The 22,957-nt window shown below is 38.4% G+C and overlaps 1 protein-coding gene across 1 annotated transcript in view; it reads right to left on the bottom strand.

Annotated features, from left to right (window-relative positions):
- UXS1 (UDP-glucuronate decarboxylase 1) overlaps positions 1–22,957 on the bottom strand; it is a 100,555-nt gene that overhangs the window by 54,266 nt on the left and 23,332 nt on the right. Inside the window, exons 2-5 of the mRNA XM_081265176.1 lie at positions 16,521–16,548; positions 14,846–14,894; positions 13,737–13,780; positions 7,822–7,882 (exon numbers count right to left, since the gene is read on the bottom strand). Coding sequence (XP_081121302.1) covers positions 7,822–7,882; positions 13,737–13,780; positions 14,846–14,894; positions 16,521–16,548 — 182 coding nt within the window. The remainder of the gene's footprint in view (positions 1–7,821; positions 7,883–13,736; positions 13,781–14,845; positions 14,895–16,520; positions 16,549–22,957) is intronic.

Here is a 22,957-nt window from a genome sequence, read left to right as displayed (position 1 = left end):
TTCACAGAAATAATTGATGAAATTTCCTGAGCTTTGATTGATGAACATTATCAGTCTAAATATTCAAGAAGCTCAACTTTAAGTAGGATAAAGCCAAACAAAAATAATCACACATACATAAATCATACCAAAAGTGTTGAAAACCAAATATAAAGACAAAAATTTGAAAGCAGTTATACCAAATTCACTACAAAATTCATTTGTTTCAGAGGGCTTCAGAAGGTAACATTGTTTGAAAATTTGGCAACTGCAGATGTGATCAGATAAGATAAGGTCATATGAGATTAGGGTGGAATCTTAATCCCACAAGAGAGGCACATAAGGATCTATGTGATGATGGAGGCAGAGGTTGGAGTGATGCCTCTCCACAAACCCAGGAATGTTACGGATTGTTACAATACCAGAAGCTGGAGAAAGTCATGGAACAGAATGATTCTTCCTTTACAGCCTTCAGAGAGGGTATGGCTTTGCTACCACCTTGTTTTAAGACTTTGAACTTCCAGAAATGTGAGAGATTAAATTTTCATTTTTTTCAAAGCCATAGAGTTGGTAATAATTGTTACAGCAGCCCTAGAAGTGACGGCAAAAGAAAGACAGTGACTTATCAAATACAAGGAAGTCCCAATGTAGTTAATAGCTAACTTACTGCAAAAAACAATGGAGAATGCAGTAAATGACATATTTAAAGTGGGAAGGAGAAAAAAACTGATAGTAAAGAATTTTATATATAATCAAAAACAATTCTAAAAACAAAATGACATTGCCAGAGCAAACAAAAAGTGATAGAAATCATTGCTAGCAAACACCCAAGAAATACTAACAAATGATCTTCAGGTAAGACCATCTGGTAATGATCCCAGAAAGTAAGGGGAATCCACAGGAAAAAGGAGAGGGGAGAAATGGACCAATAAGAGAATAAAATAATTATCCAAAACCATGAATTGCATATCTTTCATTTTTGTTCTTAATTGATTTAAAAGCAATCATATTAATACAACAATGTGAATATATTTTCGAAACAAAAAAGAAACTTAATTGTTTATAAAACAAAATGACATGTACAATTGTACTATTAGTCCTACAACATATATGAATAAATGTGACAATAGCAGCACAAACAGCCAAGTTGTGCATATTGCAGCAAGAAATAAAACCAAAAGTTGATTCATTCTCAGGAAGAAATGGGGGAATTTAGTAACAAAAAAGGTTCACCTAACCAATTCTATAAAGCTACCCTGGTTCTCCTTTACTCTCAGCTTCTTTAAATTACATTAAGTGATAATTACATCAACACAGTATTGGTTTTATAATACTGACAGACACAAGTAATATATGTAACAATAATACAAGAGTGGGAGGGTGTTACAGAACTATATAAGAGCAAATTTTCTATATGTCAGTGAAATTCAATTAGTAAAAATGAATTAGATATAAGATACATAAGTACTACAGAATCAGTAATAAAATTAATTTTAAAAGTTAAAAAAATCATTAAGATAACGCAGGTGTTATATAAGAATATATTTAAAGCAAAAGAAAACAGTAATAGAGGAATATGAACAGAAGCATGAAGCATATAGAAAAGTTAAATGGCAGTTATAAATCCAACTATCTCAATAACATTAAATGTCAAAGGATTAAACAATCCATCAAAAGGCAGAGATGATAAGAATGCAAAAAAAAATCCAATAATATAAATATTTAAATGAGGCACACTTCACATTTAAAGACAATGAGCTGAACACAAAAAGTTCTAAAACATAGTATACAATCAGGAAACAGAAAAAGTGGCTACAACTATGTCAGATAAATATGCTTTAAAAATATTAAAATAGATAGAGGCCTTTTATAATGACAAAAGGGTAATCAGGCAGATATAACACTTATAATCATTTAAGTACCTAACAAGAATAACCCAAAATAATTGAAGAAAAAATGGGAAGAACTGAAGGAAGAAATAGAGAATTCAACAAGAATAATTGGAGACTTCAATCTTCCATGCTTATAACAGAACTATGCAGAAGATTAGCAAGGAAACTGAAGACTTAGAAAACACTATAAACCAGTTAGACCTAAAACAGCTACATAATACTCCAACCAACACTGTCATAACACAGATTCTTTTTAAGAGAAATGAAATATTCTTCAGGTTAGACCACATCCCATTCTATAAAACAAGCATTAATATGTTTGAAAGGATTTGAAGCATACAAAGCGTGTTCTCTGACTACAACAGAATGAAATCAAATTATCAGTATGCTATGGTTTAGATATGAGGTGTCCCCCAAAAGTTCAGGTGTGAGACAATGCAAAAATTTTCAGAGGTAAATGATTAGATTATGAGAGGTGCAACCTAATCAGTGGGTTAATTCGCTGATGGATTAACTGGGTGGTAATGGTAGGGCAGATAGAGTGTGGCTGGAGGAAGTAAGTCACTGGGGTTGTGCATTAGGGGTTTATATTTCGTCCCTGGTGAGCAGAGATCTCTACCTCCTGGTTGCTATGTTCTGCACTGCTTTCTTCCATCACACCCTTCCGCCATGATATCCTACATCACAGATGTCCTACATCGCATATCCTCCACAGCTCTGGAGTTGGCCAACCATTAACTGAATCTCTGAAACAGTGGGTCAAAATAAACTGAATCTCTGAAACAGTGGGTCAAAATAAACTGAATCTCTGAAACAGTGGGTCAAAATAAACTTTTCCTCCTCTATTTCGTTCTGGTCAGGCTTTTTTGGTCACAGCAACATAAAGTTGACTAAAACACAGAAAGCTGAGATAGTCACAAGTTTGTAGAAATTAAATAACACACTCCTGAATAGAAGGGATCAAAGAAGAAATCACAAGAAAAATTGGAAAATACTTTTGAGATGAATGACAATGAAGAAGAATATACCCAAACTTATGGCATGCAGCTACAGTGGTGTTTAAAGTCAGATTTATAGCTGCATGTGCCTATACTGAATAAAGAAGGATCTTAAATCAATAATCTAAACGTCTATCTTAAGATACTGGAAAAAGAAAAGCAAACTAACCCTTCAACAGAAGAAAGAAAAATTTGAACATAAATTCATAAAAACAGACTAGGAAAACCCAAGAAAACCAATAGATAATTCCTTAAAAAACAACAACAACAACAACAAAAAAAAAACAAAAAACAATATTGGCAAATTTTTAACTAGACTAAGGAATAAAGAGAAAATATTCAAACTATTTAAATCAGAAGTGAAAAGGGAAAATATTACCGAACTCAGAAATAAATTATAGCGAAGCAATAGTGTGACCAACTATTTGCCAACAAATTAGACAACTTAAGTAAAATGGAGAAACTCCTAGAAATATACAAGGTTATAAGGGCTGATTTAAGATACAGAAAATCTAAGACTGAATTAATAACTGAAAGAAAAAAAACCCACAAAAAATTACTAAGAAAGTCCAAGCCCAGAGGGCTTCTTTGGTTAATTTCAGTACACAAGTAAAGAACAATCAAAACCAAGTCTTCACACACGCATCAATCAATCAATCAATCAATCAATAAAAGCATGAGGGGAATACTTCCCAATCTATCTTATGAGACCAGTATTACTTTATTAAAAAAAAAGAAGTCACAGACCAATATTCCTTTTGAATATAGATTCACCATAACCAATTGAGATTTATTTCACATATGCAATATTGGTTGTAAACTGAGCAAATTAGGAGGTAACTTCCTCAACTTGACAAAGGGCATCCACAAAAAAGCCACACCTAACATGATATTTAACTGTGAAAGACTGAAAGGTTTCCCACCCTTCAGGATCAGAAACAAGGCAAGAACATCTGTTGTTTCCACATACAGTCAACATTGTACTGGAAGTTCTGGGCAAAGCAATTAGGCAAGGAAATGAAATAAAAGATATTCATATTGAAAAGGCAGAAGTTAAACTGAGGCAGAAATTTGGGGATTAAAACCAAGTCTCAAAGAGACCCATAAATCCCACTGGAATAAAGAAGCACCTGTCAGCATATAAGAAACACTGATGAAAACATGCAAAGCACGAGCAAACCAGCCCTCTCCCTTCCACAGAACAGCACAACTGAGGCAACTGAGGCGAAGCTATGTAACCAATTTCACCTCTAGTTTAGCCTCTGGCCACCATCCCTCTATGAATATTAAAACCTCAGACCAATGCAATGCCAGATAGTCTGCACCCTCTCTCTTGCCCTCCCAGGGTGTAATCCTTGTTTTCTTAAATAATTCTCTGCTTGTGCTTCTACCTGGTGTATCCTTAAGTCTTTTCTGTGACATTTGTCAAGAACCCTACTAATTCTGAAGTCCTTCTCTTTGGAACATTCTCCAGTGATAAATCTACTTATAATTGCAGGTGACATTATCTTGCATTTAGAAAACATGGAGAAATCCAATTAAAATTACTAAAGCCAACCAATGAATTCAACAAGATTGCAGGATACAGCAAAATAATCAACTGGTCTCAATATACTTTCCACTTACAATAAAGCTAATAAAACAATTCCATCTAAAATAGCAACAAAAACAATTAAACACTTTAAATTTAACAAAAGGAGTATAGAACTTGTACTCGAAAATTTAAAAAATAATAAAATGTTGAAAGAAAGGAGACCTAAAACAATGGAAAGACTTACAAAGCTTACGGGGCTGGGGTTGTGGCTAAGTGGTAGAGCACTCACCTCGCACGTGCGGGACCCTGGGTTTGATTCTCAGCACCACATACAAATAAATAAGTGAAATAAAGGTATGGTGTCTAACTACAAAAATAAATATTAAAAAAAAAAGAATTACAAAGCTTACTATTAAGATGGCCATATTGTCCATAATGATCTGTAGGTTCAGTGGTTTTTAAAAAAATTCTCGGATGACTTGTCTAGAGGAATTGACAAGCCAATCCTAAAATCATAAGGAATTGCAAGGAATCCCATTATGGTTTGGATATAAGATATTCCCCAAAAGCTCCTGTGTGAATGCAAAAATGTTGAGGTAAAATGACTGGATTGTGGGAGCTGTAACCTAATTAGTGCCTCCGAGTTTGAATGGATTAACTGGGTGGAAATTGTAGGCAGGTGGTCTGTAGCTGGGGCAGGTGGGTCCCTGGGGGCACACCATGGAAGGGTTCATCTCCTACAGACCCTTCCTTTTTCTTTTTCTCCTTCCTGGCCTCGTGAATGGAACAGTGCTCCTCCACCTCACCCTTCTGCCATGATGCTCTGCCTCACCATGGGCCCAGAGCAATGGAACTGGCTGATGATGGACTGAATCTCTGAAACCGTGAGCCAAAATATAGTCTTCCTCCTCTAAGTTGTTCTTGTCAGGCATTTTGGTCATAGCTATGAAAATATGACTAATACAGATCCAAAATAGCCAAAACTATCTTGGAAAAAGAATGAAGTTAAAGGAATCACACTTCCTGACTTCAAAACTTACTGTAAACCTATGGTAATCAAGACGATGTGATACTGGCAAAGGACAGCCAAGGAAATCTATGGAGATGAACCTCTAGAAAGAAATACTTACATTTATGATCAACTGTTTTCAACAAGGGTGCCAGGATAATCTGATGGGCAGTTATGAATCTTTTCAACATACTATGTTAGGCAACTGGGCAGCCAGATGCAAAAGAATGAAGGAACCTCATGTAACTCCATATTCAGAAATTAACTCAAAACAGGATATAAACCTAAATTTAAGAACTAAATCTATAAAACTTTTAGTAGAAGACATAGTAAAGTTTTATGACTTTAGGGTAAGCAATGACTTAAATATAACACCAAAGTACAAGCATTAAAAACTTTGGTGCTTTAAACAACACTATCAAGAAAGTGAAGACAGTTCATGGAGTGGGAGAAAATTTGTGTATTAAATACCTGATAAAAAATCTACATCTGGATTATCTAATGCACTCTTATAAGTCAATAATAGAAAGGAAAATAATCCAATATAAAAGTATCTGAAAGGGGCTGGGATTGTGGCTCAGCGATAGAGAGCTCGCCTAGCACGGGTGGGACCTGGGTTCAATCCTCAGCACCACATAAAAATAAAGGCATTGTGTTGTGTCTATCTACACCTAAAAAATAAAAAAAAATAAAAAATAAAAGTATCTGAAAATAAATTTCTCCAAAGATAAGAAATGGCCAATGAGCACATGATAAGAAGCCAGCATCAGCCGGGCGCAGTGTCGCACATCTGTAATCCCAGTGGCTCAGGAGGCTGAGGCAGGAGGATCAAGAATTCAAAGCCAGGCTCAGCACTGGCCAGAAGCTAAACAACTCAGTGAGACCCTGTCTCTAAAAAATATATATATATAAAATAGGGCTGGGGATCTGGCTCAGTGGTTAAATGTCCCTGAGTTCAATCTCCAGTACATGCCCCCGCCCCCCAATGCAAATCCAAACCACAAACAGAAATCACTTCACACCTACAATCAAGAAAACCAGACAACAATGTGGAAAAACCAGAATATCACACATTGCTGGTGGAAATGTGAAATGGTGCAGCTGTTTTGACAGTCTGGCAGTTTCTCAAAAGGTTAAACATAGAATCATCATTTGACTTATAATATGTACGTATAAATAACATGTTTTATTCACATAAAATACTGAGACAAGCTACAATATGAATAAAGCATGAAAACATTATGCTAAGTGAGAGATACCAGTCACAAAAGGATAAATATGACATTATTTCATCTATAATAAATCCAGAATTGGTAAATCTATAGGACAGAAAGTAAACTGATAGCTGCCTAGGGCTTGAGGCGTGGTAGGACCTGGGGGGAGAACAAGTGACCGTAGAGCTGGCTTCAGGGTTTCTGGGGGTTCTAAGTTGGATACATGAAGGTTGCACAACTCTGGGATTATATGAAAAATCATGGAACTGTACACTTTAAAAAGCAAATTATATCTTAATAAAGCTGTTAGTTAAAAAAGTGTAAAGGCATAATGTCTTCAGTTTTCTATAGGATAGTAAAATAGGGCTTCTTTACTGGTGAAATTTGTATCGATGTTTGTTTATTTATTTATTTATTTTTATGTGGTGCTGAGGATTAAGCCCATGCCTCACACATGCGAGGCAGGTGTTCTACCACTGAGCTATAGCCCCAGCCCTGTTTTGATGTTTAACAAGAAGACTATTAGCCAAGGAAGCCATCACTGTATTTACCAAAGTGGTCTTTGAACCAGAAAAAGTTGAAAATGTCCAGAAGTTTCACACTTCCTCAAAAAGCTAAACATAGGATTACGTGATTCAGTAGTTCTACTCTTAAGTATACCCTAAAACTGAAAACCTACACACACAGATGTTTTGTTGTAGCATTGTTCATAACACCCTTCAAGCAGAAACAACTCTCAATGTCCAACAATTGAGAAATGGATAAACAAATGAGGTCCATCCACAAAATGGAATATTCTTCAGCCATAAAAAGGAACTAAGTACTGCTTCATAAAACAGTATGGATGAGCCTGAGAACCATTATTATCAGTGAAAGAAACTAGTCACAAAAGACCACATATGTTATCACTTCATTTGTATGAAATGTTTATAAAAGGAAAATCCACAGAGACTAAGTAGTTTTAGTCACCAGGAGCTGGGGGAGAGGTGAGAAAAAGTAAGTGCTCACGGGTACAGAGTTTCTTTTTGGAGTGATGAACATACTGTGGAATTTTATGTGGTGCTGTTGCAGCTATACAATCTACAAACCACTGAACTGGTACTTGAGAAGGTTGGATTTTGTGGCATATGAATTATCTCTCCATTAAAAAAAAGCGTCTTAATATTACAAATATTAATCAGATGTGCAAACTTACCAAAATTCTTTTTCGATCCTTTTCTGATAAGAACTTTACTGGTGGGTATTTCTGGGTAAAGCTGTATAATATGAAGAGATTAAAAAAGAAAAGTCAAATATCTCCCGCATTTTCTCCATTGACAATCAGAACAAACACCAGATTCTCAAGTTCTTGCAATTTGCTCCAACTCTCTTCACCACCATTAGGAGAGCCTGAGGCCCTAGCCAGCTTCAGTTAAAGAAATATCTCACCTGGTCTAGTTTAGAATCGAGCTAAAGACACAACATAAGTTTCTATCCCTGGGAGGTGAAAACTAAGAAGCTGCAAGTAGCCATGAAAGAAGAGGCAGCCCTACCTCTACCAGACCTGTAAACACACAAAATGTGGGAGCAAGAGGCATCTGGGGGAAGTCCGTCGGAATCTAGATGGAGGGTGGCTGCTGCATGAGGTCAGGCCCCAGGCAGGAGGTTGCCAAACAAGCTGAAAACAGGAGATATTAACAAAACTGGCTTCCGTTACAAGCAGTCTTAACTTCTTGCAGCCCCTTTCTGTCATCAACACTTCTTGGGGACAGGGTCCTTCTGCCTTAGGTCTGGGACCACACTGCAGGACTTGAGGGAGCTAGACAGATGACTGTCAAATAAAACTTTGAGTCATTCCATCTCCTTCCTCTGTTTCTCATGTGGGGCTAGCAACGTAAACCTCTGGTGGTCCAGGGCACCCCTCATACCAGCTGCACTCTCCCTCATCTTCACTAAGCAACAGCACCCTGGCATCCCACACTTAGTGGCATGGCATCAAGGAAAAGCACTCTTTCCCGCAGCAGCATTGTGCCTGGCCGTAGCTCTCAGACTGCTGGAATCCATAATGTGCTCCGCCTCAGGCCTGGGTATTTACCTGCTGTGACAGTTTACCTCCCCCACCACCTGGTGATGGGGACAGAACCTGGGCCAGAACCTGCTAGGCAAGAAATCCACCAGGAGCTATCCTCCAGCTCAGAGGTTCATTCTCTACCTCCCCATGACTTTAGAGTAAGAGCCTGAGCAGAATGAGGTGGAGCTGCGCCCCGGCAAATGAAGCAGAAGGACAGAGAATTCCACTCAGTGAGAGCCAGTGGCAGAAGGCTGCAGAGAGAACCTCTCCTCGGGACTGAGGATGCTCAAGCCTCTAAAATAAAGTGGTAAAACCTTTGCATTTTACTTGTGTACATCCTCCCATATTCTTAATTCATCTCTAGGTTACTTACAATGCCTTATACAATGTGAATGCTATGCAAACAGTCATTTCATTTCATTGTTTAGGAAATAACAAAAAGAAGAGTCCGTTCAGGTACACAGTATGGGCACATTTCTCTCTCTCTCTCTCTCTCTCTCTCTCTCTCTCCTCCCCCTCACTCACATACCCATCCACCCACCCACATCCATATATATTGGTTTCTTTTTTTTGGGTACTGGAGATTGAACCTAAGGGTGTGTGGTGTTTTTTTTTTTTAACCATTGAGCACATCTCCAGCCCTTTTTTATTTTAAGTTTCTAGGGCCTCTCTAAATTGTTGATGTTGGCTTTGAATTTGTAATCCTCCTGCCTCAGGATCCCAAGTTGCTGTGATTATAGGTGTGTGCCATCACACCCGGTTCCCTTGAAATATTTTGGTTCATGGTTGGTTGGTGGAATCTGATGCAGAACCTGAGGAATGGAAGGACAACTACAGCCCCTATTTGAAAGCTTAAAATGAAACAGTATAATACTTATACCAGGAAGAAAATGTGTTTTCTTATAGGAAATGTACTTAAATAAAAGTGAAGCAGATATGAACACTGCACAATACACACATGTACCATTACATAGTACCCCATAAATATATACAACTTTTATGTTCATTTTTCAAAAATCTGAGGGAGAAGCACAGTTATCCACCATGCAGTCAGTTAGTGTATGTAGGATGGACTAAAATATATTTCCAACACTGTGTGCTGAAACCTGTAATTTAATAAACAAAAAATAGTTTGGGTCTCCTGCTTTGGTTTTCTTCAGTATGCAGCAACTGTGTTCCAGAGCTTGAACACAGTACCAAGTCATTCAACTCTTAAAAACCTTTTTATACCCTCGTTTCTTCCTTGGAGAAATCACACACAAGAAGCAGTGACAGGATGGGAGAGCCGTCAGGGTCCTCCCCTGTACGTTTGCCTTCTTGTAGGCAAGATGATCAGGGTGCAGCTGCTGGGTGCCCATGGCTGGGCCACTCTCTCAGCCAGTAGCTCAGCACTCCCCAGCATCTGCTGCACTCAGTGCTGGACAGTGGGCAGCAGAGGGGCAGTGCCTGAATCGGGGCAAAGCCTGAATTGGGGCAGCGGGTAGAAATCTCACCCAGTGTATTGGCTCATCTTTTAATTTAGAACCTTAGTGGAACACTGGTTCCATGCTAGGCATGGGGATACGGCAGTAAATATGGGAACAGGTCGGTCCCTAACCATACAAGGTCTGCATCCTTGAGTGTGGGAGACCAGCCAGCAAGAAGAGGCAGAAGTATGAAGCAAATGATGGGTCTTCTCTTACACCTGCCCAAATTAATCCTTTCATAACGGTTTTAGGCCATTTCAGATCATAAGTGCTTTATGTTATTTTCAGATCTTACTGCTTACTGGACAGCCTGCAAGAAGTACTCCTGCTTGGAATTTCAGTTAACATTACTAGCTACCTATTCAAAGAACATTTAAAGAGACAGAGATGTGCAGGCATATCTGCAGGTTTAGCATTCATGAATTCAATTATGGATCAAAAAATATTTTACAAGTGTATCTACTGAACATGTATAGGCTTATTTTTTTGTCATTAGTCCTTAAACAATACAGTGTAACAACTATTTACATGCCACTGGCACTAAATAGGCATTATAAGTTATTTAGAGAGGATTTAAAGTATAAACGAGGGCATTTTGTAAGTTCTATGCGAATACTGCACCATTTTATATAAGGCATCTGTGATTTTTAATATCTACAGGGAGGCCCTGGAACTAATCCCCTATGGACTCCAAGGGACAAATGTATAATCAAAGCATTAAGTGGGAATTCGATAAGGAACATATATAATCCACTTACTCAGGCTTCTGCAATGGCACTGTCCTCCTATCTCTCTCTATAAATATAACCCTCAACCTTGAAAAATATCCTTACTTCTTAGAGGCCACTCTGCTCAAAGTGACAAGCGTTTCAAGAAAACATTTCTAGATATATTCTTTTTCTTTTCTTTTTTTTTCATTTTTTTTATTAGTTGGACATGACAATACAATGATCTTGACATAGCATACATTTGAATCAAATGGGTATAATTTCTCATTTTTCTGAGTGTACATATTCTTTTTGGTACTAGGGATTGAACCCAGGAGTGCTCTTACCATATCACAGCTCTTTTTAATTTTTATTTTGAGATAGGGCCTTGCTAAGTTACTGAGGGTAATGTCAAACTGTGATCCTCCTGCCTCAGCCTCCTAAGTCGCTGGGATTACAGGAGTGCACCTCAGTGCCTGGCTCCAGAAACATTCATGTATTGCCAGTATCGAGGTGGCTGTTTGATTCTTATTGCAGTCAGGAAAAATAAAACTAGACAGAAATCCATTAATAAGCACAAACCTTTTCAATCACATCTGCACTTGGCTTTTCAACTGAAACAAAACTCGGGCTTTTTCTTTTTTATCATTTGACTTGTTCACGAACTTGAAAAACAAAATAGTTTTAGATGAGAAACCAAAAAGCAGATCCAAGAGGCAAATGTTTACTCTCCGTCCCTAATTAGAGACAGTTCTCCCAGTGTGACAAGAATACGTTACTGGCAAATCCTTAAGATTGAGTTTGGACTTATACTTCTTTTTCTGGTTCAAAGGCACAAAAAGCATCACAAAAATATCAAAAGAAATCATGGATTCTCAGATTTTAAGAGATATTATCTGTAAGCTATCAATAGCTTATTTTCCTCAAAAATAAATGAATGTTTTTGTCTCAAGAAAAAGACCAGTAGACAGACTTTTTCTTGAACCAAAAAAAAAATTTAGTGCAATATTTCTTACATTTTATTTAAAAAAAAATCTTCAATTAAAATCTCTCAAAGTAGCCAGGCATGGTGGTGTGTACCTGTAATCCCAGCATCTTAGAAGGCTGAGGAAGGAGGATCAAAAGTTTGAGGCCAGCCTCAGCAACTTAGTGAGACCCTAAACAACTTAGTGCGAATTTGTCTCAAAATTAAAAATAAATAAATAAAAAGGGCTGCGGATGTAGCTCAGTGGTTCAGCATGCCTGGATTCAATCCCCAGTACTGAAAAAAGAAAATACTTTGAAATTATGCAGATTTATTGAGGGCAGAATTTCTGGCTCCCATCCAATGAAATTGATACATGCAACAGAATTTCAGCACAAAATTTTGGAAAGGAAAATTTAAAGCCCAAATAATAAATAATTAATTGGGGACTAAGAAAAGATGAATTATTTGTTTCATACTTCATTCTGCTTCTGATTCATTCATTCTGCTTTACATTCCTAAGGGAATTTGTTAAAAAACACCTCTACCTCGGTAAGAGTTGAAAATAGTTTGCCTGACTGCTCAGGATAAGAGGATAAGAAGAAAATAACGAAAATGAATGAACACATTTGATGAAAATTCTTGATCCCTACTTCTCTTTGATCACTTAATGGAAACCAAAGAAAAACCACTCTTCACTTCTTCCTTTTTGTTCTGAGCTTGGCATAGGATGCTGACATGAATCACCAACTCATCCCAAGGAAAGAAAAAAATTGCATAACTTTAATTAATTTTCCATTTTCTTTTTAAAATTTCTCAACTATCACATAATGCCTTCACATATGTACACCCAAGGAAAAAGCACCAGTGCTTAGGACTTCATCAACTGGAAATGCAAGTGATAGAGGACACAGGCACAACAGCTTCACACATTCAAGAGGGAAAGCCCGAAGATTAAGGGAGGAGAAGGATATTTTGCCAAAATCTAATTCAAATGAAATCTTTGCCATACTATTCAAGCTTTCTCTCCCAGCCACTTCACCTGGACTAAATTCTGCAAATCTCCTGATGTACTCTGGTGGCAAAAGCAGATACATGACTAAACCTGACAAATAACTGACTCTGTGTCCAGTTTCTTAAGTGTGATCACCGGGTGTGCTTTGATTTACACTCTCAAGGTAGCTCTCTTGGGTTGGAACTGTTGGACTAATGAACACATGTCAGAAGCCATCTGACCACCTTGCAGAAATACAAAGGAGGTGAAAGCTTATTTGGCTTCAACTTGTCATAAATCTACAGAATCCAGGAATTCACAGGGTTAGAGCAAGGACTTCAGCACACCCAGATCCTTTCTTCTTCTCATGTGTTGACTGCTGGAATATCACACTCAAATGGAAGCAAAACCAAAAAAGCTTTATGTTGTAATTTAGTTAAGTTGCTGTAGTTTATGCAAAGCAAAGTGATTTTAGGATTTTTAGCTTAGCATTTGTGGTTGCACTTCAGCAAGACCTCTGGAAAAATAAATTTAAAATGAATTAAATAGATATAAATCTTTCTTAATGGAGAGTATCTAGTGCTTTCATTAGAAAAGGTCCTTAAAGACAAAAGGTGGAAAAATAGTTTAAAAACTGCATTTAATTTTTTTGTGTGTATGTGGTGCTGGGGATCAAACCCAGGGCATTGTAATGCAAGGCAAGCACTCTACCAAATAAGCTGTATGCCTAGGCCTGCATTTAGATTTTAAAGTAAAAACTTATGTTCTTATGGAAACGGATTTCTCTTGAGGATGCCTAACATCTTTCTTATTATAAAAGTTTCATATATAAGTTCAACTGAGAAAAACTTGTATTTGATATTGACCTTTCCTGTCATGTAACTAAGATACAAGCATTTTCCTCAAGTCAAAACAAAAAGTGCTCTTACCTTTTCTCCAAATCTCTGATTTTCTCTCTGAGTGGTTCAACAATCTAGAAAAATCAACCAAAATCAGATTTAAAACAAAAGCAGTCTTCCACTATTCTCACTCCATTCTGATGATTCATACAAGCATGAAATAGTGCAAAATAGATTTTAATTCCATCTACAAATTCACTTCCAGTTTGAAATTAAAATAAACCACTCGAGCCACAATGCTAGAATCAAGCAGATAAACTCTATGTTGGCACTAACTCCATAGGTCTTCATCTGAGCAAATCGACCTCTTTACTCACCCACCTTACTAGGAAGAATGTGAAAGGTGTTTCAGGTTCATAAAAACGAGCAGATCAACACTTTCCATCTTTTCAGGAACCAAAGAATCCCCAAAGTGTGGCCCCCACAATCCTAACATTTTGTTTTTGTGATTATATTTGTGTTATCAGCTCTTGCAAATAAATCGCAGACTGCGAGTCAAACCACATTCGTGTGTGTCACCATCCACCAGGAGCTCAGGCGAAAAGAGAGCATTCCAAGGCCTTCCCTGGGACATTGGCATTTGGCTTCAAATCCAAAGTGGATAACTCTCTAGCCCCTTCCACAGCCCATGCTGTAATAGTCTAGCTGTATCTCTATTTACTTATCTGCTATAGGCAATTGTCTTAAACTAGAAAGTATATGATCAAGTAGAGGTGCTTGCCTTCAGCTAGGTGGGTGTGTGCATATGGATGCTGTTTTTATTTCTCAAGTCCTTGCATGTGGTTTGGGGTAGCTTTCCTCTGAGCATCTGCTCAGGGACTGGGTATTGGCATTTGCCTCCACCTCTCACAGGTTATCACTTCCCTTCCTCTAAGAAAGGGTCATCTGAAGTCACATAAAAGTCTTAAATATATTTTTCCTTCAGGGCAAAATTTGTTTTAATATGCCAGACCTTTATAAAAATGGGCAAATGGTGACAGAGACATTGTATCTTAAAGAAGTGAATGACTGTTTGAGAGATAATTTCAAAATCACTGAATGACATAAAGCTGCCAAAATAAAGAGCTCAGAATAAGCAAAGGAAGTGAAACTGACAAATATATAGTTAAGACAAAAGAAAATATGGAAAAGAAACCAACCTCTTCAATCTTGCTTTCAATTTTTAATTCGCCATTTTCCTGTATAGACCTGTTGAGCAGAAAGTTATAACACTGAAATCAGTTGAAAGAACTTGTGACTTCAAGATTTGTTTCTGCACAAATTGCCACAACAAACCCAAGGCTGCAGCTGTATCCTCCCTGACACAGTGATCTGTGCCGACTCCCTCCGACAGGGGGCGTGCCAGGGGAAAGTAGGACACCAGGAGGAGGAAATCTTAAGTGCATATGCAAACATTCTCAGTTTTACCCAACTGGTTGTTTGTATCAAACCAAACTAATTTCATCTCTGCATTACAACATGGGATTTTAAATTAGAAGCAGGAAGCCATGTCTTATATAAAAGTATATGCTTCTCTGCAGGGCTTTCTCAGGGAATTAACACAAAATGGAGTTTCTCCAAGTAAAAACAAAGCTCCTTTAAATGGGATCTGAGCACCCCACCTAGCCACACACAGCAGCCTTTGTCAGGAAACACACAACCCAGCAGTAGGAATCAGACCAACATGGCCCCACCCACCTTGCAAAACCAACTCCACATGGAAAGCCTGCTGGGGGCCCAGTAACCTTCTACCCTGTACCCTTGTGCAGCAGGACTGAGCTTCTCGTGCCAGCTTCACCAACACAAACGTGTCATTCTTACATTTCTTAACACCATGCAATAACAAAGTGAAGCAACTTTTCTTTAAATGGAAATCTGTATTAATGGTGCCAAATTTGCTTCACAGTGAATACTCATTACTTTTTTGCTGACTTTTTAAAAAGGGCTACTTTTTAATTTTGTAGAGATAATTAACATAAGGATTTTGCAAGTGTCCCTCCTGCCCTGTTAACTGGCACAAATAATGCATACTCAAGTCAGAGGGTTCCTCAAGCCTAACCCTGGGATTGACAGGTGGTCTCAGCATCCACATCTAGTGTGAGCTAAACATCCCTAATCTGAAGATTTAAAAGCATAAAATCCAAAATACTCCAAAATCTAAAATTATTTGAGAGCTGACAAGATAACATAACACAAATGGGAAATTCTACACCTAACTTCATGTGATAGGTCACACACACAAAAATAACAACTAAGATCAGGTTTAAAATTAAAGAATAGTTTTCCATCGCCTTCATCCTATTCTATTGTGTACATATATGTGTGTGAATCTCTCTCTCTCTCTCTGTGTGTGTGTGTGTGTGTGTGTGTGTATTCCAAAGAAAAAAATTCAAAATCCAAATATTCTGGTCCCTAGTATTTTGGATAAGGGTTACACAAGTTGTAGTTTGCTCTGGGACCAAAAGACTATCATTTCCCTGGAACAAATCCTTTCTCAAAGGCTTTGCCCCTGTGCCATGCTCTTGCCACCCAGAAATACAGTTTATACTTCAGTAGTGCAAAAGTTAGGGTCACACCTATATCACCTACAGAAGAAGGGGTAGTGAAGAGGTGAAGAGAGGAGTTGACCATTGTTTACATGGAATTTCCCTGGGTAACATTCAAATCAGTTGTGTTCCTTGAAAATATCCACAGCAGAAAAGAAACAGCCCAAATGTGTAATTAGCAAAATACTAAAATTATTCGACTAACCCATGAAAACAATAGGATGTAGGTAACTACTAAAACGTGTCTATAAAACCCAACCACAATACCCAAGTAATTAAAAACAATTACCTCATATTAACAAAGTTGCCCCAAACAGCTGTGAGAGAGGGAGAGAGAAAAAAAAGTCAATATTTAAGTTTGCAACATTCTGCTATTCCAACTAACAAAATTTTAATTTAATTTATTTTTTTTTACATGTGCTAGGCAAGCACTCTACCACTGAGCCACAACCCAAGCCCCAAAATTTTGATTTTTAACCACTGAGAATCTGGACTACAGCTCATGCAGACAATAAATGTACACTTTGTTTTCAGAAAAATTAAGTCCTGCAAAATAGAAAAAAACGATCCTATTTATCCCTGCTCCCAGGTTCACAGTTTTGGCATTTAGAGTTCAAAGGTGCATGTGTTTTGAATGACAGTATGTCCTCAACATAGCATTTCTGGAAGAGTCAGTCACAAAAATTAAAGAACTGTATGCCTCAACGAGAACCCAGCGTTCAATCCAAACTCTCCCTTTAAACATTAAGGAAAACAAACCACAGAAGCTAAATAATGGCCTGCAGTTGAGGCTGACCACCACTAGGTGGCCAACATTTCTCAGCACTTAATCCACCTCATTCAATGACTTCTCTGCAGGTCTCTGCCATTGGCTACAGACACCCCATGTCTTCAGACCCAACAGTGAAACCGGACCTTGGATGATTTTAAAACACAATAGGGGAGTTGGAGCTGTAGCTCGGAGGTAGAGTGCCTGCCTTGCCTGCCTGCCTCACATGTGAGAGGCCCTGGGTTTGATCCTCAGCACCACATACAAAAATAAGTGAAATAAAGGTGCTGTGCCAACTACAACTTAAAAAAAAAAAAAAAAAAAAAAAGATATTGTGTCCATCTAGAACTAACTAACTAAATAAATAAATAAAATTTAAAAAATAAATAAAATGCGAAGGAGCATTCTGAATCTGAAAATACAAAATCTGAAATGTCCCCAAATTATCCTGATATGATACAAGTGGGAAATTCCATTACCATGAAATATTGTTTTATCCACAAAATCATTAGATACTACATAAAATTACCTTCAGGTTACATGTCTAGGGAACCATGAATTTCATGTTTGGAGTTGGGTCCCATTCCATTATGTATATGCAAATATCCAAAATAACATCCCTCAAAATCCCAAATATGAAACAGTGCTGGTCCTAATTATTTGAAATAAGGGATACTGAACCATACTAGACCATAAGAAATCACCTTAAATTAGTGAGCAGAACATTATTTCATAGACACTTTTTGCCATGAATACATACATGGTCTGTCTTAATACTTTAAAAAAAATATTTATTTTCTAGGTGTAGATGGACACAACACAATGCCTTTATTTTTATGTGGTGCTGAGGATCGAACCCGGGTCCCGCCCATGCAAGGCGAGCACTCTACCGCTGAGCCACAATCCCAGCCCTGTCTTAATACTTTATATGCATTCCAATTTGGTCTCTGACCATATACTGCATGCCTACAACGTATCTGGTATTCTTAGATGATTCCAGGTGCAGGAGCTGAATAGACAGCAAATACAGATGCCATAGGGATGGGAAGTTTTTGTATTTGGGAAGGCCTTGAGACTAGTATCTAATAACCCTAGGCACTGTCACATTACCATCTCTGGCACTTAGTATGGGTTAGTAAATGTTTACTGAATAGAATTCAGTGTTCAAAGTCATCCCCAATAAGAAATTCCCATTGTCAAGAGGGGAATGTAATTGATTCCATAAAAGCACATCTTTTTTAGAGGAGGAACTATTACTAGAAAAGATAGCAATAAATAACTAAACAAGTGGTAAAGAAGAACTGGGAGAAAATTAAAAAGCTATACTAGATTTATTATTCATTAAAAAAGTATTTTTTTGGATGATGTACTATTTTCAGGAAATAAGTATAGAAGCAGGAAAGTCATCTTCACAAAAATATAAACTTACCCACACAAAAAAAGGAATACATCCCAAAGTCCCACAAGTGGAACCTCCCATACAAATGGCAGTAGAGTCATTCAAGGCAACCTGAAAGGGCAAGCACATTCGACGATATGGCAACCTGTGCAGGGGAAGGGGCTGGTCCCTTTCCTCCCCATCACAGGGTCTCAGTCAGCACTCTTACAACAGGTTCACAGAGAAAAGCAAAGCACGCGTATTTAACCACAGTTTTATAAGACACGAAAGCCTTCAAAACAGAGACCCAAAGACATAAAGGAAAATGTCTATTTTATGCTTCAGTTGAAGGAAGCAGAAACAACTCTGTAAAGATGTGACTGGACAAAGGGTGTGGCTAACAGGGATGATGCCAGGGAGTCCAGCAAGGCCTGTCTGGCCAGATTCTTCTTGGCCCCTCTGTGTGGGATTCCTTCTTCCTGGGAATGCAGCAGGACCCCTTCTGAAATGGAGGTCTGATGACCTACTATTAGACAAGGTAGATCAGAGAATCTCTTAATAGCCAGTTCTGAGACAGAAAAGTCTGGGAAGGTGAGAGGACTATTTTTAGACTCTATGGCTGACTTTAGAAACTCTAGTTTCTATGGCTTGTCCTGGAGAAGAGGAATTCTGGTTTCTATGACTTGGTTCTGTGGAAGCAAGAGATAGGAGGGTCTCAGAGAGATCTTGGTTTTAAGTCTGCTTCTAAGGCCTTCCAATGTCCAGTATTCAAAATACTTAGCATAGCATACCAAAGCACTATACTCTGGGGTATCATTTTCTGAGCCTCTACACATATTAATGCTCTTATGACAGCATGAATATATATGATGAAAATATATGTATACAATATGTTAGTAAGTTTCCCATTATTCTAATAAAATGCCTGAGATAAACAACGTAAGAGGAGAAAAGGTTTATTTTGGTTCATAGTTTCAGTCCGTGGTCGCTGGACTCTGCTTCTTTGGGCCTGTGATAAGGAAGGACACCGTGGCAGGAAGCACTTGGCAAAGCTGTTCACCTCATGGCCAACAGGAAGCAAAGGAGAGAGGAAAGGGGTGGGGTCCTAATATCCCCAATGACCAAACATCCCTCCCCCCAGGAATGAGGATTCACCTCCCAACAACATCACTGGCTGGTGACCAACCCTTTAACACAGCCTAACTTGCACTGTCAAAATACCCTGAAAAAACAGAAATTCTCAAAAAACTGAGTTTAAATGCTGACAGGAGAAATTGTTTGTTTCTTCTTGGATTTAGGAATTTGCCTTGCTTTTAAAAAAGGAGGGGAGAGATTCTTTTGCCAATCCCCATGTACCTGTTACCCTGTTCTGTCTCCTCCTAGACCCCTGTGAACACCTGGGTCAGCCCTCACCTCAGGCACAAGGCACTGTCACCACCTGACGGAGCCTGCAGAGGTCACAGGGGAGGCGCCTGTTGTCAACTCACAGGGACTTTTCTTAAATAAATGGGTACATTTCAAGTAAATGGGCTCATTCTGGCTTTAGGATCAAGCTCCTTATCCAAGCAGACTAGGAGAGGCCTTTTCTGGCTCTGCTACGGCACTGTGTGTACAAGGGAAAATCATTCTTTAATGTGCCTTCTGGGTGGGAAGCACCTTTGGATGACTTTTCAAATCATTCTATGGTTCCTGGTTGATTTAGCTTTTTTTCTTTCAACCTTTGCTCGAATCAGTTTAAAATGTAGGTTTCTCAGACACCCTCAGTCCTATCACCACTTAGTCCCATTCAGAGAATCAAAAGCTGCCTCCCCTCCCACACACCTATTCCCTGAGCCCTCTTTCCTGTCCCACTGGTCCTCCTTAGCCCCGACTCTCCAGCTTTACCAACCTTTATAAATGGTGAATGAATACGGACTAGATCTGTTTCTGCAGCTCTCATCTAGAGGTACTCCCTCCTTCCTGGGTGTTCTTCCGCTCCTCCCCAATCAGACCTCACAGCAGCCCACTCTCTGCCCTCTCTAAGCCACTCACCACTCTCAACCCTCTTGGCTCTTCTGCAGGTGATGTCTGGGCCAGAAGCGGCCACCACCAAGCGCTGCCAAGCTCATGGGAGCACTCCATCCTCAGGAAAGCGTCCTTACTCTCATCTCCTGCGTAGTGACACTGATGGCCCCGTGTCACCACACTGCCCACTTTCCATTTGCTCTAACTGGTGGTTTGCAGGAGGTCCCTCTTCAAGATGAGGTATTTTCTTACTCACATTTGCAACACCAGGCACATGCCATTCAAGCACTAAAATTAGTTGTGTATGTCACAGAATTTTGTTCCTTTTCTTACAAATATTTATTTTCTGCTTATTATTGTGTACTTTCAAGAGTGTTATAACCAATTTGTTTTTACAATATTTTCATGTCAAGGGTTTTGGACCTCTTTTTAAATGATCAAAAGCTGTGCCTGCTTCTCACTGGAGAGCAGAAAGGAACTCGGCACCCAGCACAGACAAAAGAAGAGAGGCACACACAGGCAGGACAAAGCCTCCTGACACAGTGCACTTGGTCTGAGGGAAGACACAGCAGTTTCCTGTAGTTCCAAAGCCTGGCTCTGGTGGTTTTAAGTAGCTCATCACAGACTTTAAAAGTTAAAATGGTAAAAAATTAATCTTGCTTGTAGAACTTTGCAATCTGTTTGAGTTATTTTGACCCACCTTATAGTGTCTCAGAGGGACAGCTGAGAATTGCTAAGAAATATACTCTATAAATATAAATATCTGAACTAAGCTGAAATGAACTGAATCCATTACACATAATACCAGGAGTCAACATCATGAAAAGTCAGTACAGTCAAGGGTTGCACTGCAACACCGTGGTCAATGGCAGATGGCACCTACCAATGGTGGTCCTGTAGAATTATAATGGAGCTGAAAGGTTCTATCGCCCAGTGACATCAAGGCCATTGTAATGTTGTACTCTAGGCATTCCTGACCTTTTTTTGGTAATGCTGGTGTTAACACACCTACTGCACTGACAGACACATCTAAGTACAGCACATACAATTATGTACAGAACATAATATTTCACAGTGACAAACAACTAAGTTTCTGGTTTATTTATTACTATGGTATGTTTCTTACAATGGCAACAGCCTCATCCATCTCATGTTTACCAAGTCTCTTGACTGCTTCAAAAGGTTACATGGAGTGACTGAGTAACCCCATCCAGTTTTCTATAAGTACATGCTATGATGGTCAAACAAAGACAAAAACCATCTAATGATACACTTCTCAGAACATGTCCCCATCATTAAGCAACATGTGGCTTTAAAAAAGAGAGAGCTAATTACTGACTGTTATTGATAAAGGGCTTAAATCCAAATTTCCTTGCATAGATTTCTAGATATTATAATTGATTTTAATTTTAATATAAATTTTAAAAATACTACACATGCAAATTAAGGCACATCAATTTTCACAATTCTTGACACCAGGGCTGAAGGTTAGTGGTAAGGCCCTTGCCACAAAAATACAAATAAAGAAACTGGTTTTCACAGTTCTTATTATGTTTGTATATAAACTTTGTGGTGTCCAGGAAAATTTGCTTCAAGAAAATCTTATCACATACAATTTCATTGGGGCAAACACCTGAGTTATCTTTACATGTATAATTAGAAACGAGCATCCTTTTCCAACACAGGACAAAATTAAAATGCTAACATAACACCTTTGTAGTCTCTCTTAGTCTAACTTGGGTTTCTTAAATATTAATCAGCTATTGTGAGATAAATCCCTTTAGAACATGATTTCTCAATTTGAAGTCTGTGGTCTACATGGATTCCTGAAAATTTTTCAGGAATTTTGAGGAAGGGGAGAAAAACTTTTGAAAAAGTTGCAAAATCATGCGTTCACAGCTTTCAAAAGTCCTCTGATGAGTTCAAGACTCAAAACAAATTATAAACCACCAATTCAAAGTCACAAAAGCTTCAAATTTTAAGAGGTACATTTGTTTTAGAATGGGGATGAATCAGAGTTCTGGAATAAGGCCACTGAAGGCTCAGACTCCTCTCTGGGAATCCAGGTCTGGGGTAAGCCATTTCCCTTGCCCTGTTGAAGAACCTTCACAAGGCTGGACTGGACACAGTGACCATTTCCATTTAACACCTGTCCATTTTAAAAGGCTGCAAGATGGGGGATGGAGTTGTAGCTCAGTGGTAGAGCACTTGCCTGGCACATATGAGGCACTGGTTCCATTCTCACCACCACATATAAGTAAATAAATAAAATAAAGGTCCATGCTAACGAAGAGAAGAAGAGAGAGAACTCAAATTACTAACATTACTAACATACGGGATGAAAAAGGCAATATCACAACAGATGCTACAGAAATAGAGAAGACAATTAGAAATTATTTTGAAAACCTATATTCCAATAAAATAGAAGATAGTGAAGACATCGATAAATTTCTTAAGTCATATGATTTGCCCAGACTGAGTCAGGAGGATACACACAATTTGAACAGACCAATATCAATGGATGAAATTGAAGAAGCCATCAAAAGACTACCAACCAAGAAAAGCCCAGGACCGG

The sequence above is a fragment of the Spermophilus citellus genome (assembly GCF_964194105.1).
Source record: "Spermophilus citellus genome assembly, chromosome: 13".
NCBI lineage: Eukaryota > Metazoa > Chordata > Mammalia > Rodentia > Sciuridae > Spermophilus > Spermophilus citellus.
This window is presented reverse-complemented; position numbering and strand designations above follow the sequence as displayed.